We start from the raw sequence: 17,954 nt of genomic DNA, 5'->3' as shown, positions 1-17,954 counted from the left end.
TTACTCGAATCTGGCAGCTCCACCACTTCTCTCTCTTGGCAGCTCTGTGCAGAGAAACATCTTGCACAGTAAAAAACTTCTCATGAAGAAGTTGCCCTGGCAGCCACTTCTTGGAGCCCACTGCCCATGCCCCAATGAGCGAGGGGAGAGTATGGCACTTCTTTGCCACTGGCAGGTATGCCAGGCACCCCATCCTCTGCCCCACCTGCCACCCCCAAATTGTGCCCCACCGCAAAATACGCATCTTAATAGAGTCTGGCAGCTCTGTTGCATCTCTCGGCTGGTCTTTGCAGGGGAAATCTTGCACGGTAAAGAAAAACTTCCTGAAAAGTTTTTCTTTACTGTGCAAGTTGTTTCCCTGCACAGAGCGGCCGAGAGAGAGAAGTGGTGGAGCTGCCAGACTCGAGTAAGATGCGTGCCCCACCCCGCCCCATCCCCTGTCCCACCTGCCATCCCCAAATTTTGCCTGAACATCTTACGCGAGGTTTCCTTTGCTGCCTGCGCACTCCGGGTGGCCAGCAGCTGAGCCGGCAAGCCGGCAATCGGCCGGCTGCCTCTAATCTGTGTCCGCGCCCGTCTCCTGCGACTTCGCCCGACCGCGCTGCCCTCTCGCTTTTCTCCCTGCCTGCTCCGGCCGATGGTGCTGGCCAAGAGAAAACAGAAAGCGAGCCTGTAGAGCAGGAGGAAGGTGCATGGCTCTGCAATGTGCACCGGGGAACTGGGAATGAAAGCATTTTCAGGTGGCAGCGCGTGCTGGAACTGCCTGCCACCTGAAACAAGATGCACTTTCTTTTGGCCTCTGCAGTGCATGCACCCTTTTTGGAATCGAGAGGGGATCGTGGTGCTGCCGCCCAAAAATGCTTTCATTGAGAAGGCTTCGAACGCAATTCCCCGGGCTGCTTCGGGAATCAGGCTCCATGTGAAAGTGAGGATTCCCCGCCACATGGAACCACCCAAAAATGCGACGCACAGAGCGGGTGGGTGGAGCTACATTCGGAGTATAAGAGGCACCCAGATTTTCACCCTCTTTTTTGGGGGGTAAAAAGATCTGTCTTATACTCCGAAAAATACTGTGTGTGTGTGTGTGTGTGTGTGTGTGTGTGTGTGTGTGTGTGTGTGTATGTATATGTTTTTTATTTGTGCTGATAAATAAATAAAGGGAGACTAATATAGATCTATTTCAAGCTATTTAGCTCTCATCAGCTAGCCATACCCTTACTCGGATTCGAACTCTCTCTCTCTCTCTCTCTCTCTCTCTCTCTATATATATATATATATATATATATATGTATGTATGTATGTATGTATGTATGTATGTATGTATGTATGTATGTATGTATGTTGTATTAGTGCTGATAAATAAATAAAGGGAGAGCACAAATACAACACATATGTAACAAAGGCAACAGTAAAAATATTGGGTTTCTGTCGTGATGGTCTCTTGTGACGAGCTGATAGACAGATAATGGAAGCAGTTAGCTTCCTCCCATAATTGGGGCTTACCAGGGGTTGTGACACTATATATATATATATATATATATATATATATATATATATATATATATATATATGTGTGTGTGTGTGTGTGTGTGTGTGTGTGTGTGTGTGTGTGTGTGTGTGTATGTGTGTGTGTATGTGTGTGTGTTTGTGTATGTGTGTTTGTGTATATGCGTATATGTGTATGAGTATATGTGTATGAGAGCTAAATAGCTTGAAATAGATCTATACTAGTCTCCCTTTATTTATTTATCAGCATAAATATAACAAATGTAACAAAAAGGCAACAGTAAAAAATATTGGGTTTCTGTCTGGATGGTCTCTTGTGACGAGCCGAAGACAGATGACTACTTCAGGTTTGGTGTTTCCAGCAGTAGTGTGGGATCTTGGCTGTTTTGTTCCTTATAACTGCTGGTAGGGGATTAAATTTTAACTGCCAGTAGGGGATTAAGTTTTAACTGCCAGTAGGGGATTAAAACTGATTGAATGGGGGCTTGGGTGTGTCTTGATTAGGTGGAAGTGTGTCCTTATTTGGTGGAGGGGTGTTCTGTTCTGATTGTTTGGGGGGTTGTGTTTCCCGTGAGGGTAGGAGGGGTTTTGAAGAGGCTGATTGTGCTTTAGCAGTCTGGCTTCTGGTTCTGGGTCGTGCCTCCTCATCAGTTTGTGTTTTTGGTTGTTTTCTTTGTGGATGTTTTTTGGTAGTGTTCTGTGTGGCTATTGTGAGTGTGGGCCTGGTCTCATTCTTCATGTTTGGGATTCGTTTGTTGATGAGGGCGGGTTTCCAAAGGGCTGGCAGGCGGGAGGTGTCGTCTCGCCTGTTCATGCTATGTGGGTGTTTTTCTATTTCGATTGCTTCCCTGATTATACGGTTGTTGAAGTGTTCGGCCTTGGCGATGGTTCTTGTCTTATTGAAGTCAATTTTATGTCCTGTGGCTTTGAGGTGTTGGACCAGGGAAGAAGTTGGTTCTTCTTTTTTGATTGCATTTTTGTGTTCTTCAATGCGTGCACTTATTCTTCTGTTGGTCTGTCCGATGTATGTGGCGGGGCAAGTAGTGCATGGGATTTCATATACTCCTTGATTTTCTAATTCAATTTTGTCTTTGGGGTTTCTTAGGATGGTGGATATTTCCGGTCTGTGCAGAATGCTGTCTTGATGTTGTGTTTGCGGAGGATTTTGCTGATTTTGTCTGTGGTGCCTTTTATGTATGGGAGGAGGGCTTTTCCATTTTCTTGTTCTCTGTCCTGGACTTTAGTGGGGGTTTCTTTTGGATTAGGTTGGTGATCTTATTTCTTTGGAATCCATTGGATGTCAGTACGTTGGTGAGAGTGTGTAGTTCGGTTTTTAGGTGTTGTTCATCAGCTAGGCGTTTTGTTCTGGAGATGAGTGTCTTGGCTACGGAATTGATCTGGGCTGGGTGGTGGTGTGAGAGTGCGTGCAGATAGCGGTTAGTGTGTGTTTTCTTCTGGTAGATGGTGTGTCCTAGGGAGCCGTTAGATTTCCTGTAGACTAAGACGTCCAGGAAGGGGAGTTGGTTGTTTACTTCTGTTTCCATGGTGAACTGTATTTTGGGGTGTAGGCTGTTGAGGTGTGTAAGGAAGATGTCCAGTTGTTCTTTCCCATGTGGCCAGATTATGAAAGTGTCGTCTACATATCTGAGCCAGAGTTTAGGTTTGTGATCAGATTTTTCTAGAGCTTGGGTTTCAAAGTTTTCCATGTAGAGGTTGGCAATGACAGGTGAGAGGGGTGATCCCATGGGTGCTCCTTCCATCTGTTTGTATCTTTGTCCATTGTGAATAAAGTATGTGTTAGATAGGCAGTGGTTGGTTAGATCCAGGATGTGTTTGGGGGGGTTGTATTTGTTTTGGATGGCTGTTAAGGCTTCTTTGATTGGTACTTGGGTGAAGAGTGATACGACATCAAAGCTCACGAGTAGGTCACTGGGCTGTAAGTTTTGTTTCTTTATGATTTCTATGAAGTGGAAAGAGTTTTTTACATGTGAGGTGATGGAATCTGCATAGGGCTGTAGTTGTTTGGCAAGAAATTTGGCTAGATTTTGTAAAGGTGAGCCTATGGAGCTGACTATTGGTCTAAGTGGAGTTCCTTCTTTGTGTATCTTGGGTAGACCATAGAGCTTGGGACATCTGGATGATTTTTCTCTGGGAATGATTCTTTGCTGGATCTCTTCACTGATGGGGGAGGCTTTTATTTTGGTTCTAGTGGTTTTTTCCAGGTAGGTGGTGGGGTCCGTGTTTAGGGGTTTGTATGTGGAGTCTTGGAGTAGAGACCTACATACTAACACCCGCGAAAACCTCAGAAAACACACACACACACACACACACACACACACACACACACACATATATATATATATATATATACACACACACACACACACACACACATACATACATACATATACATATATAATATGCAATACAGCATTTAAAAAAAATAATTTTGTTCACATATGCTCCATCTGAATAGCTTAGTTTTGCATATTTTTGCTTTTCAGGCCCAAAGGCCATAATAAAGGTTTATTTGATTTGTCTATTCTTCCTGAGAGAATAAGAACAAAGGGATTCTTTACAAGGGCTAATAAAATAATTGAATTCAGTTTTCCAGTGAAGGACTATAGCAATTAAAATATTTTAAGCTAAAACTATTTCTATTCAATGTTCCTTTTATTAGATCCATAAAATGGCCTATGAACTTCATGGTTGAACTACAAAAAATTGGCTAGCTGTGAAGAATGGGTGTGGGTCTTAAAACTTTGTATGTCTTAAAAAAACACACAAAGTTGGCCAAGAAAGAAAAGGGCCTTAGGCACCACAGTTAGACTTTGGGGTCTGGCAAAACTTCACACAGCATTGACGATTCTTGTATATGGGCAGAGGAAAAAATGGGGGCCGGGAGTGGGGGAAGGGTGTTCACCACTGGAGGGGGTAGATGAGGAATATCTGATTCCCTTGCCATTCCTCTCCTTGTTTCTAGTTTTTTTTTAGTATAGTTTTAAATTTTTAATGTTTTTATATTTATCCTTTTAATCCTTATAAACTGAGGAGATGGGAAGCATATAAATTTAGATAGGATAGGATAGGATAGGATAGGATAGGATAGGATAGGATAGGATAGGATAGATAGATAGATAGATAGATGATAGATGATAGATAGATAGATAGATAGATAGATAGATAGATAGATAGATAATGGATGGATACATGGCTGGATGATAGACAGATAATGCAGTAATATTTGCACCTTTCCTTGCTTCTACTGCATTCATCACAGGGATCTCAAAATTTCCATGTCCTTTTATACCTTTCTGATAACACGAGAAAAGTGTCAAATGTTTAATAAGCTAGCTCCCTCTAGTGAATCATTGAAGGTGCAAAATCAGACTTTAACACAGTGTTTCTCAACCTTGGCAACTTGAAGATGTCCGGACTTCAACTCCTAGAATTCCCCAGCCAGCGAATGCTGGCTGGGGGATTCTGGGAGTTGAAGTCCAGACATCTTCAAGTTGCCAAGGTTGAGAAACACTGCTTTAACACTTTGCTCCAAAGTTGCTCCTGTGACAAATTACAAGGTTATTTGGATTTTTTTTCTTTTTCAAAAAGTCTGCTTAAATTTGTAGAGGCAAACACAAACAGTTCAGCCAGGGGTAATGTTACATTAAGAATACAAGAACTGGGATCTGATGTAATTTAGTATGTTTTGATTAGCTATTGGAGAATGGAAAACATTCCCTTCTGAATAGAAGGATAGAGATGTCAGCCTCTTTCACACAATAAAAGAATGAATGAGGGGCAGAAGCAAGGTGCAAGCTATTTTCCACACCCTTCAAGCTCCATATCTAGTGTTCATCCCGAAGCACATTCTAGTTCACTGATCGAGCATGTTTCTGCAGTCATTTTTTTTTTCCTGAGGTACCTCAGAAAAGAGAATCAACTTTAGATGAACTGGTGGCAAACAAGTCAGAGCAAACTGGGCCACTTTGAAGCAAGATGGCAACCACTCTTGGCTAAAGATTTTTAATTAGGGAAAAAGTATGTTAATTTGCACAAGGGAAATTAAAGTTTTCCATGCATCTTTACAAAGAACAGCTCATCTGCATACCCATAGAATACTGAAACATGTCTCCCCCCCACTCAAGTATTTCCCCTAAGTTCAGAGTTTCCCAACCTTGGCAACTTTAAGACATGTGGATTTCGACTTCCAAAGTTATCCAGCCAGCACGACTGGCTGAGGAATTCTGAGAGCTGAAGTCCACATGTCTTAAGGTTGCTAAGGTTGGGAAACCCTACCTTAGTGGTGTAGTAAGTCAGCACCCACCCTTCTCTGAGAAAAGTGAGATATTTTAGGAAATATTAAAAGGGCAGAATATTTCCCCTAAAAGGCAGGCAGAAACTCACCCCCCCGCAACCTTTGTCAATAGGCCATTAAGGCCTGAGACAGTCTATTCTACATAACAAAGATCTACCTCCTTCAGGCAGAGCCATAATAAGAATTGCCCAAAGCCCTCTACCCATCTCATTAGATGGCACCTGGGAAGATTACATCATCCAGCAAGGCTCAACCAAGTCTGGGACTCAGGACGGTTCCACCACAAAACCGCGGAGTACAAAATCGCGCTCAACGAAAGCGCGCATTTGACGTCATCACAGTGCGACGAAAACATCGCGCTGTGATGTAAAAATGTAAAAATAAAGTAAAAACCTTACCCTAACCCCCCCAAACCTAACCCTAAATCTAACCCTAAACCTAACCCTTAACCTAACCCTAAATCTAACCCTAAACCTAACCGTTAACGTAACACTAAACCTAACGCTAACCCTTAACCTAACGCTAAACGTAACCCTAACGCTCTAAACCTAACCCTAACCCTTAACCTAACCCTAACCCTAACCCTAAACCTAACCCTTACCTTTATGTGAATCGGCTTGCTTTAATTTTAATTTTATTTCAATTTTTAATTTTTTTCGTTGCGCTGTGATGACGTCACATGCGCGCTTTCGTCGAGCGCGATTTTGTATTCCGCGGTTTTGACGGGTCACGCTCAGGACAGCCTAGAGAGTTGCCCCTGCATGGCCCCATGGGAGTCTGACAATCAATCAGAATACAAGCTCAAATTCAAGAGGGTATAAAACTCAGGCACTCTCAGCATCTCTTCCCTTTTCCCCCAGGACCTCAAATCACATGGTCCTGTCCATCATTAATAAACCTTCTTTCCAAGCAACTTCCATGAATTCAATGTCTTTTTCCTCACTTGGAACTGAATTCAGGAGGACATTTCTTCCAACAGTTGCTTCTCTGTTCACATGTCTTTTCAAGGTACCTGCTTCCCACTAATAAATCTTCCACAGTTGTTATTCTTTGAAGACACAGAAGAGTGGTTTTCGATAAAGTCATATTGCCAAATATTCATCATTTACAACTTGATGAGTTGCAGGTTGTCCTAATCAGGTTTCATACTTCTCTCTATGGTCTCATAAGCAAATTCATTTCCTGAACTAGCAGCTTATAATAGCCAATAATGCAGTTTTCAGGCAACAGAAGGCTGACCATTCATGCCTTCTATTTATCAGAGGCAAAATCTATTCTCTGTATCTGTTTCTAGGTTTCCAGTAATATAATTCATGAACAGAAATTACAGAAATCTAAGTAGCTACTTTAGGGATGATAATTAATGGAAGAGTCAATGTTAGTAGATGCTTCTACAAAAAATAGTTAGCTATGAAAAGAGGTAATTAAACAGTACAGTATGCACATCAAGATATTTAGTTATTGTTAGAAAGGAAGCAGTTCACTTAAAAGGTTTAGAAACTACATTCTTCTGATTATTACCATAGATTATCCTCTCCACATCCGCCAGCTGCTTTTAAAACTATGATTCTTCCCCATTGTCTTTCTCTAACTTGATGCCCTCTGGATTTTTTCAGCTAGAAACTGCTTTAATTCTTAATCAATATGGGCAAATTTATTGTTTAGCCTCTTTCTGGTCCACATTTTGGCCCAGCAGAGGATAGAAAACCATCTAAAACCATAGCATCATGATGAGAGGCAACAAAGCTTTAAAGAAAGTTAAAGCGAGTTAGAGGTTTGTGGATTACAAACATTTCATGCTAAATAAAACATGCTATCTTCCCCTGGCCACAAAGCTAGAGACTGCTGTATTTCTATCTTTGGTGAAGGAGGAGAGGAAGAGTTGTAACCGAGAGCCCATCAACACTGCAGATCAATACTGAATTCTTATAGTAAATGCAAGAATGCTGATTGGTAATGAATAATACTCCCCATACATTCATACAACAACATGCATGTAGAAACAACTCCTTTCACTGCATCAGGAACATACAAGAAGGCTTTTCTTCCACACTTTTTTGAAGTGCACCACAAAGATTTCAGAGCCATAGTTTTTGCCTTGTGGAAATATTAATACATGCAGGCTGAAGGCTCGAAACCAGGAAACTGAGTTCTAGTCCCACCCCAGACATGAATGCTGGTTGGGTGACTTTGGGCCGGTTCCTCTCTCTCAGTGGTGGGTTTCAAATCCCGTTCCAACCGGTATGGTTGGAATGGGGCTGGCGGCATCTTCATGGACGTGTGCAGCATGTGCGCACACGTGCACAGTACATGCATGCGTATTAGTGCCTCCACGATGCTCCAGCTGCTCCGTGGAGCGTCATGCAGGCGCATTATGCGCCATGCACGTGCGCGGCAGCACAGAAGCTTTAAAACACAGGTAAGGAGCTCGGGTGGGTGGGTGGGCCCTCCAGAGCACCGTACCAGAACAGTATCTGGTGTTCCAGGCTGGCTCTGGTACGCCCGTACCGGGGCGTACCGCCTGCAACCCACCACTGCTCTCTCTTAATCCAAACCACGTCACACAATTGTTGTGGGAAAAATAGGAGGAGAAATGAGTATTAGTCCTGAATTATTTATAAAAATAATAAAGGCAAGATTAAAACAAACATCTAAAATCTAAATCTAAATTAGCCAAGAAATAGCTGATGACATTTAAGTCTATGTCCACTGGATGGAGCACTAATACTTCTAATAGCAAATACTATACTCCTTAACTCCAAAGTTGTTAATATTGTGACAATTTCTTGGGATAGATTGATAAATATTAACCAGTCTAGCTCTTAATAGGAAGCAGCGTGAATAAAAAGAGTATTTCAGAAGGATAATAGAGTGTTCGATATAAAAGACCTGGAACTGTTTTATTTTTAAATTCCTTGTTTCTAATTCAAATGTTATTTGACATAGATTGTTTACACCCTACCTCTCTCACATATGTGTACACACACACACACAAACACACACACATATACATACACACAGTCAGATGCATGTGACCAAGTAGACATTAAGGTTGAATTTGAATGTAGATATGTAATATGGAGAAGCTTCTACTCTCTTTTTAAAGCTTACTGGCACATCAGTATTCTTTTGGAATTACTTGCAATATAGAGTCAACAACATGAATGGTTCAAATATATCAGAACCACTATCCCAAAAGCAGAGTTGGCCATTAACTTGCTATTAGGAATGTATAAATTCTAAGCTTCTGTTTTCATCTTTTGATTGTATGATTAGTTGGACAGGGGTTCATGATTCATGTGATTTAATGTTCAACAGACAACTACAACTAAAAAGTATTTCTAAAATTAGTGGGCATTCGGAAGAAATTATGGTCGCCAAAGTAGGGCCCTTGGAATTGCTGTGGCCTCCTGCTAAATGGCTAATTGTCTCAGCATTAAAAACATGATTTTCTGCTGCTAGGAAGAGTTGGGAATCAGTACTCTTTTCCGCTGCCTACTTAGTCACTTGGATTAATTGGATTGTGACTGACAATGAAGCTGACAAGGCTCCTTTGAAAACCAGTGGGAAATGACTCGCTGGCATGGGCTGTGAAGCAATGATCTGCAAGCAATCACCAGGGAGGAAGGCACATCCACTGCTTCACTTTCCTCTTAGCATTCTTGCTCAGGATTGGTGGGAGAGAGATTTTCTCAGCTGCAGGCAAGAGATCCTATATGTGAGTGTTCACCTCACAGAAGTATTTGGAGACCAGGGAAATGCCAGGCTAGCATAATTGTAGTATAGCTTAACATCCAGCGTGGATGTTATACAATATACTCATTCTATCAAGAAAGTGAGGAATGAAGTTTATAAGTCCCTAGGTAGTTGATGCTGCACAAAATAGTTGGTTTGAAATGAAAGAGCATAAATATTTTTAAAAAGGTTTTTCTACAGAATGTCTATTATTACAATTAAAAAAAAACACAGGCTTCCTTTATGCTTCCACAGAAGATGTCTGTTAGTAGTAGCAGCTAATCTGATCTATTTACAAGGAAATGATAAATGCTGTAATCAAGTCAGAGATAACAAACAGGCATCCAGCCAACTGTGAAATCATCTGGCATTCATCGGGCCATAAAACAAACTGAATTCCCTGCTGCCAATACATATATTTTTGTGCTTGCAATGAAAGCGATAAGGCAATTAAAATGTTGCAGATTTTTTTTTTCAAAATGTGAAAAAAAAAAGGAATTTTAATTTCTGTGCTATGGTCCTCCTGTGACTAATATTCTTGCTCTTCAGCCTGTAGGTCAGCAGGAACAGGAATGATGCTGAGTTCATGGTCCACAACATCCATAGAAGAAGTTGCTCAGGCAGCTCCAAAGACAATTCTCTGGTTGCAGCTCTATATTTATAAGGACCGTGATGTCACCAGATCTTTAGTGCATCGGGCCGAAAAAGCTGGCTACAAAGGCATTTTTGTGACTGTAGACACCCCATATCTTGGAAAGCGCTTAGATGATGTACGCAACAAGTTTCGTCTGTCTCCACATCTCAGGTACTTAGGGACAGAAGTATCAACTTTCCATCTTTTTCTCTAGGTTCAAATCCTACATCTAAATATCATGCTATTATTCTAACAATAAGCTACTAAACATGCCTTCCATATCTAGTATGGTAAATATGGAAAAGAAAAATATGTCATGCAGGTTGATAATTTTACATACCTTGAATCATGTCCATACATTTGTAAAAACAGTTTTACTGGTGTTTTATGGGATCCCTAAGACCATCCTTAATTAAGCCAAAAATGTGCTGAAAAACAAATTTTGGTGTTGCAGTTGAAATGGAAAATGTCTTTTTCTTTCAAATATATTCATTTTAATAATGGCACGTTGAAGGATTATTTTTCCCTAGACTAACAGAATGAAATTAATTATTGAGTTTATCCCTCTTCATATAGGTTTATATCATTCAATTTGCTGCCAGTGTTGGGAAAGTTGAACATTGATTTGATATGTTATGTCATGCTCACTGTTTCTCCCTGTTAATGGAGGAAACAGGAAATGGTGCCCTTTTGGATACTGCTGAATTGCAGCTTCAAGTTTCCTCAACATTGTCCATCTTGGTTGGGGATGCTGGGCACAGTTGTTCCATATTGTCTAAAAGACCACTGTTCCCATACTGCCTTCAAGACTAGAGATTTATGAACCATTGGGAGGCAGCTGTGTTTTGAAGGATCTAGCAAAGCTGCTTTGAGTACTTGTTCTAATATTCTGAACACACATGTACAAAATAGGATGCTAAGATGGCCAACAGCTGCTTTGAAGCTCCAAGCAAGATGTTAGCTTTAATTAATTCTTCTCCTTCCCTTCCTGTTGGATTTTGGGGCACTGTGGGAAGATGGGAATCGGATTCTTTCCTCTTTTTCTTTCTTTCTTGCAGATGCTGTGCATTAAAACAATACAATGGCCATTCTTCTCAACATTTGTTGGTGATATTTTTGCTTAACACAAGCTGGCTGGATGTGTCATACATACCACAATTCTAAGGATACACTCAGTGATAGACTTCACCTGAGCCACAACAGAATACAAACTGTAATGAATCAGACATACTAAAAGTTTATTTTGTCCAACATCTTGTAGTCAAGAGTAGTTAACCAAACAGTTTCAGGAAGCCACTGGGAGGGTCTGAGTCATAAGTCCTTCTAGTGTGAATCAATTTTCCATTCCAAATGTCTGGTATGTGGCTATACAGTACCCTTCAGTACAGAGGTTTGTCTATTTTGTTTCTATGTATGGATAATTCTTACTAACAGTTCTATTGGCTTCCATGGAGTTTTCAAATTATCTTTAAAGCTACTTAATGTCACAGTTAAGACATCTTGAGTAACTAATTCTATAAGTGAACAAAATATACTATATGTATATTGTATCAAAAAACCAAAAATTCCTTTTTGTTTCTTTTGTTTTCTTTTTGGAAGAAAAGAGGAATGCACCAGTGAAATAAGGTATATTGTTGCACACGATGACATTCAGTAAATGTTAATCCAAAAAGTTCTCCAGCTATTATTTATACGCGCACAAATACACATGCACGCAAGCTTTTAAGGCAGAGGTGAATGTTGATATTTTTCAGTTAACTCTTCTTAGTCCCCCCCTGCTTTCTTGTTCCAATTTCAGAATGAAAAATTTTGAAACCAATGATCTGGCATTTTCATCTGAGAAAGGTTATGGTGAAAACAGTGGCCTGTCTGTTTATGTCACAGAGGCAATAGATCCATCAATCAACTGGGATGATTTGAAATGGCTCAGAGGACTGACTGCATTGCCCATTGTTGCTAAAGGAATCCTCCGAGGTTGGTTTGCTTGTCTAAAATTCTATAATATTTGAGGGGCTGTAGAACTTCCTTCCCCAATCGGAAGGAACAACTTGTAATTTATTTTATTTATTTATTTATTTATTTATTTATTAGACTTATATACCGCTTCATAGGGCTTTCAGCCCTCTCTAAGCGGTTTACAATTTTTTTTAGCAAATTGAGTCAGCAACTTGCCCCCACAGTCCCCATTTATTTCATAAATAACTGATTCCTGAAGCCACCATAAATACAGGACAGCTGCTTGCTTAATTGAACAAAAGGTGCAAGGGTGTAGATGGAGCAGGGAATCAAATATTGGTCCAAATAACAGTTTGAAGAGACAAATAGAGTGCAACTTAACATCTTTGAATGACTTTTAACATTGAATAGAAGAGTACACAAAGCTTCTATAGTGTGTATGTGTATTTTTTTGTGTGTGTGTGTAAGTCAGTCTGTGTCTGTCTGTCTGTCTCTCTCATCTATCTATCTATCTATCTATCTATCTATCTATCTATCTATCTATCTATCTATCTATCTATCTATCTATCTATCTATCTATCTATCTATCATCTATCTATCATCTATCATCTATCATCTATCTGTGTGTGTATGTTCCAGCATAACTCTGGAATGCCTCGAGCAATTTCAACCAAACTTGGTACACAGATGACTTACTCTCTGGAAACAAATACTGTGGGGGTAAGATACCTTTAACACTCCTCGGGGTATGTGTTCTGTTAAAATACAGGCTGTTGTGCCGTACTGCCATACTGGCTTCTATTGTACAGCGCAGTGGAATTGCCATGGTAATGGCTTCACTGTACTCTATAAGGGGGCTCCCTCTGGTAAGGGGGAAAATCCAACATTTGGAAATTATGTTTGGTCTGGACATTTCCCCCCATATAAATAAATACCCAGGCAACTCCAGGTTATCAACTAGTATTCAATAAATTTCATTGTAATGAAGATGAATGTTTGACGTACGGTAAATATCTTGAAATAGATCTATACTAGTCTCCCTTTATTTATTTATCAGCACAAATAAAAAAACACAAATATAACAAAGGCAACAGTAAAAATATTGGGTTTCTGTCGTGATGGACTCTTGTGACGAGCCGATTGACAGATGATGGAAGCAGTTAGCTTCCTCCCATAATTGGGGCTTACCAGGGGTTGTAAAAATCTAATAGATACCTTTCACCCTGGCTTCGCTGATAACGGATAAGAGCCTGTGGCCTAATGGCTAAGATGTCTGCCTAGTATGTAATATAGCCCAGGTTCAAATCCCAGTAAGGGTATGGCTAGCTGATGAGAGCTAAATAGCTTGAAATAGATCTATACTAGTCTCCCTTTATTTATTTATCAGCACAAATAAAACACACACACACACACACACACACACACACACACACACACCTATCTATCTATATCTATATCTATATCTATATCTATATCTATATCTATATCTATATCTATATCTATATCTATATCTATATCTATATCTATATCTATATCTATATCTATATCTATATCTATATCTATATCATCTATATCTATCTATCTATCTATCTATCTATCTATCTATCTATCTATCTATCTATCTATCTATCTATCTATCTATCAAATTGACTTTCTCTTGCAGACAATTAATTTTAATCAGTAGACAATCTGATTCATTAATCTTGATAGGTCCCATTTCTCTTTCTTGATATATAAGCATGGATGTAAATATATCTCCAGTTAAAATAATAATAATACTGATATACTTGCAGGAAAAATGCAAAAGTGTTTTCTGATGCTCTTTTCCTAAGGTATAAATTGTACTGTTTTGGCACTATAATTTCATACACAGCAAATAATATTTGAGAGTTTATAATTTGTTTTCTAAAAGGTGCTTGTTTGCTTTAGGGTTGGGTGGGCTAGATTATACATGAAATAAAACGTAACAAGGTATGAATATGAAGAGAAAAACTATAACACAAATGTTATATGGAGCTCAGCTTAGGTCATATCCCTATTTACACTTCCTGGAATTAATTCAATCAATTTTTAAGGGCAATCTTTCAAGTTGCTACTCTATTCCCAATGTCATTTTGTGACTTGAGGCTCTACTTTTGAAGAATCATAATTTTTAGGCGTTTGTTAAAACTGAATTTAACCTGTTTGGGTTTGGCTGCCTTTATACTGATAGATCTATCAAACTTCTTGGAGTTGCTGTTTGAAGGCAAGACTCCAGTCGTATGGTTTTCCTACAGGGACCCTCCTTGCAATGGACCTGGGGAGTTTCTCAACTGATATTAATTTCAAAAAAGGTTTTTTTAATTGGGATACAATCATTTTTTTTTCCCTCAGAAGATAGCGGATTATGGATTGTTTATTAAATACTATAGTTTTAAGTATAAAAGAGCCTTCACACTGTCAAGGTGCTATAGGTTACTATATAGGACACCTCGGAAAATCTAAGATGGAAGACATCTTGCCTTTGTATCTCTCTAGGGAGTTTAAAACAATGGAATGTCTTCCTAAGACTGCATTCTAAGCCGAGGTGGCGCAGTGGTTAAATGCAGCACTGCAGGCTACTTCAGCTGACTGCAGTTCAGCAGCTCGGCTGTTCAAATCTCACCGGCTCAGGGTTGACTCAGCCTTCCATCCTTCCGAGGTGGGTAAAATGAGGACCCGGATTGTTGGGGGCAATAGGCTGACTCTGTAAACCGCTTAGAGAGGGCTGAAAGCCCTATGAAGCGGTATATAAGTCTAACTGCTATTCTATAAAGATATATGGCACCATCCTACCTTCCTGATTTTACTGTCCTTCCAACATGTCAAAGAAAAAGGTTTGAGGGGTTCAACTTTGGGCCCTAAGCAGTAGTGGATTCCAAATTTTTTACTACCAGTTCTGTAAGTGTGGCTTGGTGGGCGTGGCTTGGCAGGCTTGGCAGGGGAAGGATACTGTAAAATCTCCTTTCCAACCCCACTCCAGGGGAAGGATACTATAAAATCTCCATTCCTTCCTTACTCCAGGGGAAGGTTACTGGGAAATCCCCATTTCCTCCTGATTAGCTGGGACTCAGGAAGCAGAGAATAGATGGGGCGGGACCAGTCCGAGGTGGTATTTACTGGTTCTCCAAACTACTTTAAATTTCTGCTACTAGTTCTCCAGAACTGGTCAGAACCTGCTGAATACCATCTCTGGCCCTAAGTCATGTGCACTCTTTAAATGAATAGTATGGTAGTACAAGCCCAGAAGAAAACAGACAACACACCAAAGGCACCAAGATGCTAACAAGTGAAGTGAAAGTGTTAACTGCTAGAATGCAAGCCAGTCCCAAACGATTAAAAATTAGTGCTGGGATTCCAGATAAAATAACAGAGTAATTACTAAATCTTAGGCCTTTTGTTTAAACTAGAGGTTCTATCTAAGGAAATATGATTTTGTGTATGATTTCGGTAAGGTATCAGTCGCACAGACTGCTTTATATTTCAACAAGTTTATATAATTGTAAGGACTCTTTTGATACTGAGCATGTCAATAAGTCAATTTGTACATCAGTGTAATTGTGTGCTGATCACTGGTACAATAAACTCCTTGGGAAAAATTCTCTTTCACAAGGCCTGCTTAGATGGACAAAGTCAAGGACGCAACATGTTAGTAAGATGCTTGGAGTAAATCCAGAATCTTGGAAAGTGGAAGAATTTCCCACTCTGATTTAATTAAGGCATGATCTCTTTATATGATTTGAAATGTTTCTTCACAATCTTCTGTGAGACTGTTGTGAGAAATTGCAAGAAGACCAGTAAATGAAATAGAAAGTTATCATCAGCCATCAAGACACAAAAAACAAGAACTTTTCCTTTCCTTTCCTTCATGCAATTTCTCACAACATTATTAGGAATATGTCATGTCACAATTCCCTTTTTTGTGTTTGCCAATTCAAATCCACAAACAAACTTACATTTTATATACTGGATAGTAGGATTAGAGAATAAAATGGTATCCTTGTAATTTTCTAACAGCTTTTAACTGTATCTCACATAAATTTGCTTGTGATCTTGGTTTGGAGTGGTTTTATGATGTTTTCAACCATTTTCTTATATTTAGTGTCACAACCCCTGGTATGCCCAAATATGGGAGGAAGCCTACTGCTTCCTTTCTCTGTCTATCAGCTCGTCACAAGAGACCATCCAGACAGAAACCCAATATTTTTACTGTTGCCTTTGTTACATTTGTGTTGTATTTATTTATTTATCTCCCTTTATTTATTTATCAGCACAAATACAACACACAGACACACAGACACACATATATATATATATATATATATATATATATATATATATATATATATATGTTGCATTTGTGCTGATAAACACCCACCCACCCACCCACCCACCCACACACACACGTATACATATACATATACATATACATATACATATACATATACATATACATATACATATACATATACATATACACATACACATACACATACACACACACACACACACACACACACACACACACACACACACACACACACACATATATATATATATATATATATATATATATATATATATAGGGAGACTAGTATAGATCTATTTCAAGCTATTTAGCTCTCATCAGCTAGCCATACCCTTACTGGGATTTGTATGGCTAGCTGATGAGAGCTAAATAGCTTGAAATAGATCTATACTAGTCTCCCTTTATTTATCAGCACAAATACAACAACAACAACAAAAAATGTAACAAAAAGGCAACAGTAAAAAATATTGGGTTTCTGCCTGGATGGTCTCTTGTGACGAGCCGAAGGACAGAGAATGGAAGTAGTGACCTTCCTCCCATATTTGGGCATACCGGGCGTTGTAAAATCTAATATATATATATATATATATATATATATATATATATATATATATATATGTGTGTGTGTGTGTGTGTGTGTGTGTGTGTGTGTGTGTGTGTGTGTGTGTGTCTGTCTGTCTGTCTGTCTGTCTGTCTGTCTGTCTGTCTGTCTGTCTGTCTTGGCGTATTCGGATCTTTTCCCATGTAAGATTGACAGTATCTTGGCCAAGATACTGTGGCCAAGATAAGTTTCTGATATAAGTTTCTTACAACTCTCAAGGATCTGGTCTATTTAGATATAATAAAATAAATATAAAAATAATATATTTAGTTCTTTATAGGTACATGTCCTTTTGTGCTGGCTTGCCTATAGTATATAGAAAGATTAAGTCTACTTTGTTCTCTTTGGGATAATGAAGACATTTAATCAACATGAAGTAATTGATGTAATCTTTTGTATAACTTATTAAAATAATGAAATGTGGTCTGGAATAAGTCTCTCACGTAGTAGAGGGATGGTTTTGATGTGATGACGAGGATGAATATTTATCAAAAGAAATGTGCACAACATGGAAGCTAAGTTTTGTTTTGAAGTGGAAACATTCCAGAAATTCTGCCGAATTGTTTAGATTGGTTGAATTCAACAGAAACAAAACTGAAACAACAACTGGAGGGATCTCAGAGTGATTTTGCAAGGTCGGGAAAACAAAACTGGTGCACATCAGTCCCTCTTCTCTTTCATCTGAATGGCCTTGTACTGGACCACCCATCCATCCCATCTACTCAGCCCTTTTCCTCAGGGGTGAAATCAACTTACCTTTGCTACTGATTTGGTAGCAATGTGAGCGTGCAGGTGAGGATCTTCTGTGCATGCGCACAGTGTCCAAAATAGATGTGATGACATCCAGGTGGGTGGGTGGAGCCTCTTACCGAGTGCGCCT

At 39.5% G+C, this 17,954-nt stretch overlaps 1 protein-coding gene across 1 annotated transcript in view; it reads left to right on the top strand.

The window, feature by feature from the left end:
* Positions 1–17,954, top strand: part of HAO1 (hydroxyacid oxidase 1) — a 48,447-nt gene that overhangs the window by 13,249 nt on the left and 17,244 nt on the right. Inside the window, 2 exon segments of the mRNA XM_032213779.1 lie at positions 10,106–10,361; positions 11,989–12,164. Coding sequence (XP_032069670.1) covers positions 10,106–10,361; positions 11,989–12,164 — 432 coding nt within the window.

The sequence above is a fragment of the Thamnophis elegans genome, chromosome 3, assembly GCF_009769535.1.
Source record: "Thamnophis elegans isolate rThaEle1 chromosome 3, rThaEle1.pri, whole genome shotgun sequence".
Taxonomy (NCBI): Eukaryota; Metazoa; Chordata; class Lepidosauria; order Squamata; family Colubridae; genus Thamnophis; species Thamnophis elegans.
Note: the sequence above shows the minus strand (reverse complement) of the source record. Positions and strands in the feature narration are given on the sequence as shown.